At 43.1% G+C, this 10,309-nt stretch overlaps 1 protein-coding gene across 1 annotated transcript in view; it reads left to right on the forward strand.

Annotated features, from left to right (window-relative positions):
* Positions 1-8,950, forward strand: part of LOC128688809 (probable glutamate receptor) — a 72,384-nt gene extending 63,434 nt beyond the window's left edge. Inside the window, exons 11-13 of the mRNA XM_070085671.1 lie at positions 3,064-3,163; positions 8,566-8,695; positions 8,852-8,950. Coding sequence (XP_069941772.1) covers positions 3,064-3,163; positions 8,566-8,695; positions 8,852-8,950 — 329 coding nt within the window. The remainder of the gene's footprint in view (positions 1-3,063; positions 3,164-8,565; positions 8,696-8,851) is intronic.
* The last annotated feature ends 1,359 nt before the right edge of the window (positions 8,951-10,309 follow it).

Here is a 10,309-nt window from a genome sequence, read left to right on the forward strand (position 1 = left end):
ACAACTCCCACTTTATGTGATTCTTTATCTTTTAACTCCACGCCTCTTGCCAAGACCCTCGCATTTACTTCTCTTACAACCCCATCTATAAATATATTAAACAACCACCGTGACATCACACATCCTTGTCTAAGGCCTACTTTTTCTGGGAAATAATTTCCCTCTTTCCTACATACTCTAACTTGAGCCTCACTATCCTCGTAAAAACTCTTCACTGCTTTCAGTAACCTACCTCCTACACCATACACCTGCAACATCTGCCACATTGCCCCCTATCCACCCTGTCATACGCCTTTTCCAAATCCATAAATGCCACAAAGACCTCTTTAGCCTTATCTAAATACTGTTCACTTATATGTTTCACTGTAAACACCTGGTCCACACACACCCGACCTTTCCTAAAGCCTCCTATTTCATCTGCTATCCTATTCTCAGTCTTACTCATAATTCTTTCAATAATAACTCTGCCATACACTTTACCAGGTATACTCAACAGACTTATCCCCCTATGATTCTTGCACTCTCTTTTGTCCCCTTTGCCTTTATACAAAGGAACTATGCATGCTCTCTGCCAATCCCTAGGTACCTTACCCTCTTCCATACATTTATTAAACAATTGCACCAACCACTCCAAAGCTATATCCTCACCTGCTTTTAACATTTCTATCTTTAGCCCATCAATCCAGGCTGCCTTACCCCCTTTCGTTTTACCTACTGCCTCACGAACTTCCCCCACACTCACAACTGGCTCTTCCTCACTCCTACAAGATGCTATTCCTCCTTGCCCTATACACGAAATCACAGCTTCCCTATCTTCATCAACATTTAACAATTCCTCAAAATATTCCCTCCATCTTCCCAATACCTCTAAGTCTCCATTTAATAACACTCCTCTCCTATTTTTAACTGACAAATCCATTTGTTCTCTAGGCTTCCTTAACTTGTTAATCTCACTCCAAAACATGTTCTTATTTTCAACAAAATTTGTTGATAACATCTCACCCACTCTCTCATTTGCTCTCTTTTTACATTGCTTCACCACTCTCTTAACCTTTCTCTTTTTCTCCATATACTCTTCCCTCCTTGCAACACTTCTACTTTGTAAAAACTTCTCATATGCTAACTTTTTCTCCCTTACTACCCTCTTTACATCATCATTCCACCAATCGCTCCTCTTCCCTCCCGCACCCACTTTCCTGTAACCACAAACTTCTGCTGAACACTCTAACACTACATTTTTAAACTTACCCCATACCTCTTCGACCCCATTTCCTATGCTCTCATTAGCCCATCTATCCTCCAATAGCTGTTTATATCTTTCCCAAACTGCATCCTCTTTTAGTTTATAAACCTTCACCTCTCTGACTCAAGAAATCGTAATGACACGATTGCAAATAAACCATACCCCCGGCCGGGATTGAGCCCGCGGTCATAGAGTCTCAAAACTCCAGCCCGTCGCGTTAGCCACTAGACCAGCTAGCCACAATAAGATTCATCCAACTAGGTATATTTCTACACCATAGGAAAGTTAGCACAGGCACCTCTGTGACCACAAATGCAAGTTTTTACAGACGAATCTCCAGCTAGCGTGGCCGTGACGAACTCTAGCTCAAGTCCCTTCACTGCCGTCAACATGACTCAAGAAATCGTAATGAATCTTATTGGATGAATCGGATGAATCTTATTGTGGTCAAGTGGCTAACGCGACGGGCTGGAGTTTTGAGACTCTATGACCGCGGGTTCAATCCCGGCCGGGGGTATGGTTTATTTGCAATCGTGTCATTACGATTTCTTGAGTCATGTTGACGGCAGTGAAGGGACTTGAGCTAGAGTTCGTCACGGCCACGCTAGCTGGAGATTCGTCTGTAAAAACTTGCATTTGTGGTCACAGAGGTGCCTGTGCTAACTTTCCTATGGTGTAGAAATATACCTAGTTGGATGAATCTTATTGTGGCTAGCTGGTCTAGTGGCTAACGCGACGGGCTGGAGTTTTGAGACTCTATGACCGCGGGTTCAATCCCGGCCGGGGGTATGGTTCACCTCTCTCTTCCCTGATGCTTCTATTCTCCTTGTATCCCATCTACCTTTTACTCTCAGTGTAGCTACAACTAGAAAGTGATCTGATATATCTGTGGCCCCTCTATAAACATGTACACCCTGAAGTCTACTCAGTAGTCTTTTATCTACCAATACATAATCCAACAAACTACTGTCATTTCGCCCTACATCATATCTTGTATACTTATTTATCCTCTTTTTCTTAAAATATGTATTACCTATAACTAAACCCCTTTCTATACAAAGTTCAATCAAAGGGCTCCCATTATCATTTACACCTGGCACCCCAAACTTACCTACCATATATATATATATATATATATATATATATATATATATATATATATATATATATATATATATATATATATATATATATATATATGTGTGTGTGTGTGTGTGTGTGTGTGTGTGTGTGTGTGTGTGTGTGTGTGTGTGTGTGTGTGTGTAACCAAGAGTTCGACTCAACGACACGTTGTCCCGCCTCAAGAGACAACACAAAGTACGTCTTACCTTATCCATTCCACCATCGATCCTACAAACAATATGAGCCTAGCAAACTAGACTTGCTTCATGTTACGGGGACACACGTTGTAGGATCAAGGGCGGAATGGATAAGGTGACACGTACATTGTGTTTTCTCTTGAGGCAATATGCATGAATAAAAATGGTAGATTTTTGGTACCAATTTATTCCATTTTCAGTACGAACCTTCATTTTCATACGATTCAGTAATTCTGAGAGATTGACACTAATAAAAATTAAGACATTTACCAATTATTGGATGACAACTCGAAGGAAAAAATATCAAAACAATCAATTGCCATTTCTTTTTACGATGTATCATTGATGTATTAATCATTGCACTGAGGGTTAAATTGATTTGTAGAAAAATGAAAAAAATTTTTGTAGAAATTTAAAATATAATTATGCAAAAGCCAAAATTATTATTGTTTTCATAACTAAAATATTCTCCATTGTAATAATTATTTCATCCCGTTACAGGACAATGTTCTTTTTATGAGTCCAGGGAGGAGTTCCTTCCTTTAATGTTTGCTATGATCGGCCAGAAGGACAGTCCTCTTGTTCCAGTTTTAAGTAAGAGGTAAACATTACGTCTCGTATACCATGGGTGTGTGTGTACTCACCTAGTTGTGGTTGCAGGGGTTGGTTTACAGCTCCTGGCTCCGCCTCTTTACTGGCCGCTTCTCGGACTCTCTTCCCTCTCCATGAGCTTTATCATACCACGTATGAAAGCTATGTATGGATCCTGTCTCCACTGCATCCACTAACATCCATGTGGTTCATCTGAGTCTTCAACTTCCAACTGTGACCCCATGTTGCTGCTTCCCATCTCTGCAACATTCTGTCTCCGAACACCTTGTCGATTCCTCTCAGTATTTTATGTCGTTATCGTATCATCCCTATCTCTCCTCTCTTCTAGTGCTGTCAAGTCGAATTTCCATAACCTCACGTCGTAGGATATACCCTTTAATTCCGGGGATAGTCTTCTTGCAAACCTTTGCACTTTCTCTAGTTTACTTACATGCTTGGCTACGTGAGGGTTCTAAACTGGCGCTGCATACCCCAGTATGGGCCTAACGTACACAGTGTACAGCGTCCAGAATGACTCCTTACTGAGATGTCGGAATGCTGTTCTTAGGTTTGCCAAACACCCGTATGCTGTAGCAGTTATTTGGTTGATGAGCGCCTCAGAAGATAACCCCTGTGTTATACTCACACCTAGATCCTTTTCCTTGAGTGAGGTTTGTAGGTTCTAGCCCCCTAGATTGTACTCCGTCTGTGGTCTTCTTTGCCCTTCTCCAATCTTAATGACTTTGCACTTGGTGGGGTTGAATTCCAGGAGCCAGTTGCTGGGCCAGGCCTGCAACTTGTCCAGATCGCTCTGCAGTTCAGCCACTTCAGATCCCTCTGTAGTTCGGGCTGGTACTCCTCCGACTAAATTCTTCTTATCAACTTCACATCAAGGACACTTCAGAGTCTATTCCTTCTGTCATGTTCACAAATACCAGAAACAACACCGGTCCTAGGACTGATCCCTGTGGCAAACCGCTCGTTACCGGTGCACACCCTGACACCTCGCCACATACCATGACTCGCTGTTGCCTTCCTGTTATTTATTCTCTGCTTCATTGTAGTGCCTTCCCTGCTATCCCTATCTGGTCCTTTAGCTTTTGCACTAATCGCTTTTGTGGAACTATGTCGAACGCCTTCTTACATTCCAAGAAAATGCAATCTGCCCACCCCTCTCTCTCTAGTCTTATTGCTGTCACCCTGTCATAGAACTCCATTAGGTTTGTAATGCAGGATTTCCCGTCCCTGAAACCGTGCTGGCTGTCAGTGATAAGCTCATTCCTTTCTAGGTGTTCCACCACCCTTCTAATAATTTTCTCCATCACCTTGCATACTACAGACTTCAGTGACACTGGTTTGTAGTTTAATGCTTCATGTCTGTTTCCTTTTTAAAAACTGTGATTACATTTGTTGATTTCCATACTTCCGTTAGTCGCTTTCTTTCGATAGATGTGTTGAAGATTGTTGTTAGTGGTACACATAGCGCCTCTGCTCCTTTCTCAGGTCCAATAAACAGATGTTATCCGGCCCCATCCCCTTTGAGGTATCTAGCTCACTTAGCAGCCTCTTCACTTCTTCCTATGTTGAATGTATTGTGTACAACACTTGGTGGTGTACCACACCTCTCTGCCTTTCTGGAGGCACTTCTGTGTATGTGTGTGTACTCACTCACCTAGTTGTACTCACCTAGTTGAGGTTGCGGGGGTCGAGTCCGAGCTCCTGTCCCCGCCTCTTCACTGATCGCTACCGGGTCACTCTCCCTGAGCAGTGAGCTTTATCATACCTCTGCTTAAAGCTATGTATGGATCCTGCCTCCACTACATCGCTTCCCAAACTATTCCACTTACTGACTACTCTGTGGCTGAAGAAATACTTCCTAACATCCCTGTGATTCATCTGTGTCTTCAGCTTCCAACTGTGTCCCCTTGTTACTGTGTCCAATCTCTGGAACATCCTGTCTTTGTCCACCTTGTCAATTCCTCTCAGTATTTTGTATGTCGTTATCATGTCCCCCCTATCTCTCCTGTCCTCCAGTGTCGTCAGGTTGATTTCCCTTAACCTCTCCTCGTAGGACATACCTCTTAGCTCTGGGACTAGTCTTGTTGCAAACCTTTGCACTTTCTCTAGTTTCTTCACGTGCTTGGCTAGGTGTGGGTTCCAAACTGGTGCCGCATACTCCAATATGGGCCTAACGTACACGGTGTACAGGGTCCTGAATGATTACTTATTAAGATGCCGGAATGCTGTTCTGAGGTTTGCTAGGCGCCAATATGCTGCAGCAGTTATTTGGTTGATGTGCGCTTCAGGAGATGTGCCTGGTGTTATACTCACCCCAAGATCTTTTTCCTTGAGTGAGGTTTGTAGTCTCTGGCCCCCTAGACTGTACTCCGTCTGCGGTCTTCTTTGCCCTTCCCCAATCTTCATGACTTTGCACTTGGTGGGATTGAACTCCAGGAGCCAATTGCTGGACCAGGTCTGCAGCCTGTCCAGATCCCTTTGTAGTTCTGCCTGGTCTTCGATCGAGTGAATTCTTCTCATCAACTTCACGTCATCTGCAAACAGGGACACCTCAGAGTCTATTCCTTCCGTCATGTCATTCACAAATACCAGAAACAGCACTGGTCCTAGGACTGACCCCTGCGGGACCCCGCTGGTCACAGGTGCCCACTCTGACACCTCGCCACGTACCATGACTCGCTGCTGTCTTCCTGACAAGTATTCCCTGATCCATTGTAGTACCTTCCCTGTTATCCCTGCTTGGTCCTCCAGTTTTTGCACCAATCTCTTGTGTGGAACTGTGTCAAACGCCTTCTTGCAGTCCAAGAAAATGCAATCCACCCACCCCTCTCTCTCTTGTCTTACTGCTGTCACCATGTCATAGAACTCCAGTAGGTTTGTGACACAGGATTTCCCGTCCCTGAAACCATGTTGGCTGCTGTTGATGAGATCGTTCCTTTCTAGGTGTTCCACCACTCTTCTCCTGATAATCTTCTCCATGATTTTGCATACTATACATGTCAGCGACACTGGTCTGTAGTTTAATGCTTCATGTCTGTCTCCTTTTTTAAAGATTGGGACCACATTTGGTGTCTTCCATGCCTCAGGCAATCTCCCTGTTTCGATAGATGTATTGAATATTGTTGTTAGGGGTACACATAGCGCCTCTGCTCCCTCTCTCAATACCCATGGGGAGATGTTATCTGGCCCCATTGCCTTTGAGGTATCTAGCTCACTCAGAAGCCTCTTCACTTCTTCCTCGGTTGTGTGCACTGTGTCCAGCACATGGTGGCGTGCCCCACCTCTCCGTCTTTCTGGAGTCCCTTCTGTCTCCTCTGTGAACACTTCTTTGAATCTCTTGTTGAGTTCTTCACATACTTCACGGTCATTTCTTGTTGTCTCTCCTCCTTCCTTCCTTAGCCTGATTACCTGGTCCTTGACTGTTGTTTTCCTCCTGATGTGGCTGTACAACAGTTTCGGGTCAGATTTGGCTTTCGCTGCTATGTCATTTTCATATTGTCTTTGGGCCTCCCTTCTTATCTGTGCATATTCGTTTCTTGCTCTACGACTGTTCTCCTTATTCTCCTGGGTCCTTTGCCTTCTATATTTCTTCCATTCCCTAGCACATTTGGTTTTTGCCTCCCTGCACCTTTGGGTAAACCATGGGCTCATCCTGGCTTTTTCATTATTCCTGTTACCCTTGGGTACAAACCTCTCCTCAGCCTCCTTGCATTTTGTTGCTACATATTCCATCATGTCATTAACTGGCTTCCCTGCCAGTTCTCTGTCCCACTGAACCCCGTTCAGGTAGTTCCTCATTCCTGTGTAGTCCCCTTTCTTGTAGTTTGGCTTCATTCGTCCTGGCCTTCCTGCTTCTTCCTTCACTTGTAGCTCTACTGTGTATTCGAAGCTTAAAACCACATGGTCACTGGCCCCAAGGGGTCTTTCATATGTGATGTCCTCGATATCTGCACTACTCAAGGTGAATACTAAGTCCAGCCTTGCTGGTTCATCCTCTCCTCTCTCTCTTTTAGTGTCCCTTACGTGTTGGCACATGAAGTTTTCCAGTACCACCTCCATCATCTTAGCCCTCCATGTATCTTGGCCCCCATGTGGGTCCAAGTTCTCCCAATCGATCTCCTTGTGGTTAAAGTCACCCATGATCAGGAGCTTTGCCCTGCATGCATGAGCTCTTCTGGCCACTCTGTGTGTTTGTGTGTGTGTGTGTGTGTGTTTGTGTTCTCACCTAATTGTGGTTGCAGGGGTCGAGACTCAGCTCCTGGCCCCGCCTCTTCACTGATAGCTACTAGGTCCTCTCCCTCTCTGCTTCCTGAGCTTTGTCATACCTATTCTTAAAACTATGTATGGTTCCTGCCTCCACTACTTCACTTGCTAGGCTATTCCACTTACTGACGACTCTATGACTGAAAAAATATTTCCTAACGTCCCTGTGACTCGTCTGAGTCTTCAGCTTCCAATTGTGACCCCTTGTTTCTGTGTCCCCTCTCTGGAACATCTTGTCTCTGTCTACATTACCTATTCCACGCAGTATTTTGTATGTCGTTATCATGTCTCGCCTGACCCTCCTGTCCTCCAGTTTCATCAGTCCGATTTACCTCAACCTTTCTTTGTAGGACATTTCCCTGAGCTCCGGAACTAGCCTTGTTGCAAACCTCTGAACTTTCTCTAATTTCTTGACGTTCTTGACCGGGAATGGGTTCCAAACTGGTGCTGCATACTCCAGTATAGGCCTGATGTACACTTGTACAGTGTCTTGAACGATTCCTTACTAAGGCATCGGAATCCTAATCTCAGGTTTGCCAGGCACCCATATGCTGCAGCAGTTACCTGGTTAATGTGTGTCTCCGGAGACGTGCTCCGTGTTATGGTCACCCCAACATCTATCTTTTCGAGTGAGGTTTGCAGTCTTTCTCCACCTAACCTATACTCTGTCTGCGGTCTTCTTTGCTATTCCCCAATTTTCATGTGTATGAGTGTGTCTGTGTCTGTGTTTGTGTCTGTGCCTGTGTCTGTGTCTGTCTGTGTCTGTTTCTGTGTCTGTGTCTGTGTCTGTGTCTGTGTCTGTGTCTGTGTCTGTGTCTATGTTTGTGTCTGTGTGTGTTTGTGTCTGTGTGTGTGTGTGTTTGTATGTGCGTGTGTTTGTGTGTGTGTGTGTGTGTGTTTGTGTGTGTGTGTGTGTGTGTGAGTGTGTATGTGTGTGTGTGTGTGTGTGTGTGTGCGTGCGTGTAACTGTGTGTGTGTGCGTGTGATTGTGCGTGTGTGAACGCAATCATACAATCTACTTGAGTACTTGATTAAGATTTTATTGGTGCGCCTTAATCGACGTGTTCTTATATAAGAGCGGCATTTTTTAATCTAATGATCATTTTATTCATTTACATTTTCTTAACTCAGGATAATAACAGTGACAGAGGCTGGACTGTTTTACCAGTGGATGAAGGAAGAGGAACCCAACTCAACAATCTGTTCTCGTTCTCTGTCCAAGATTACAGTCAAAACATCTCTCTCGGTCAACAACCTATGGGTAATTTGGCAGTATGTATTTAAGTGGGGAGATAGGGGTAAAATTTTCTCACATATATATATTACTTGAAGTGAGAAATAATTTGGAAAAAAATCTTTTATTTAAAGTTTATTTATTTTATGTTATAAGATTTATAGTCTTTATATTTCTTTCCAGGGAATGTTTGTCGTGTACACTGGTGGCTTGTCTCTCAGTCTCCTGATATTTTGTTTGGAAATTGTCGCCAGCTTTATTTCGCATTCATTACAAGACTAAATATGACAACACATACAAAATATAGGGTCAATAAGATTTTTACTGAGGCAACAATCACAAGTAATCAATGTGACACTTGCGCCACGTTTGTATATTTTTTATTCTGAAAGCGTTTAGCCAGCCAATAGCTTCTTCAGTTTACGTAATGAATCCTTTAGCCAGGAACCGATGTTGAGGGATTCATTACTTCAAACTCCTTCTAATCTTTCAGAGATCTTCTCTGTATCGGACTGAAAAAATCACTAAATGGCGAAGCTCTTCCAGGATACAGATACAAAAGTGTGCAGTAGTGTAGGCTTTCTCCAAGCATTTATTCAACAAAACATATTCCTGGAATGAATTAATTCTCTCTAATGTTTGTTTTATAATAGCGACATATATTTAATAAATGTGGGGCAATGAATTGTGTCAAATTCCCAAATAGATTCAATTGTTTATAAGTTCACAACTTTTACCAACCAAAATAAACGCATCCACACTCATACACCCATCAAAGTACACACAAAAAAGTGCACACAAGCACAAGCACCTAGGCACACACACACACACACACACACACACACGCACACACACACATACACACACACACACACACACACACACACACACACACACACACACACACACACACACACATACACACACACACACACACACACACACACACACACACACACACACACACACACACACACAAGCGCGTCTGTCAGATTCTAGGGGCACACAACAATTTTAGAGTTTTTAGGGCATGTTTCAGCTCTTAACAGAAGCCAGTAATAGTGACAAGGTCAACGAACAGCCTCACATGTGACAACAAAGTGACGAAGGCAACAGGAAATCTGAAATTTCAGAGAAACCTTGTTAGAGTCCTAAGAGGCATCTGCTGCCACAGAGCCTCAAATATACAATTTACAAGGATAGGTAACGAGCCAAAGTCAGAAAGTCAGGTTGGTTGCTTAGTGAACTGTGAGGCAGCATAGAGCAAGCACGAAAAGATGAAACAGTGAAATTCCATGCTCTTTAGTGACTTCTCACATTATCAAGGAATAATAAAAGGTTAACAGGAATGCATAAAATGGTGAGACTACACGTCGCTTCCATTCCCCAACAACACCTGACTTATTGTGATGATGTAGGTAGGTATTCAAGGACCCATGAAGCACAGCTAATATTCTACCCAAATATTTGTCTAATGTACCTTAATTTTTTCACAAATTTTATTAATTATAAATGAATCCAATTTATATAACCAAAAGAAATATTCATATTATTTTTAAAAGTACGTTGAAATCATTTACGTCAGTCAAGGTGCTTAATTTGACAGACTTAAATGATTTCAATATGATTAGTTTTGATGTT

The sequence above is a fragment of the Cherax quadricarinatus genome, chromosome 16 (genome assembly GCF_038502225.1).
Source record: "Cherax quadricarinatus isolate ZL_2023a chromosome 16, ASM3850222v1, whole genome shotgun sequence".
Lineage (NCBI taxonomy): Eukaryota > Metazoa > Arthropoda > Malacostraca > Decapoda > Parastacidae > Cherax > Cherax quadricarinatus.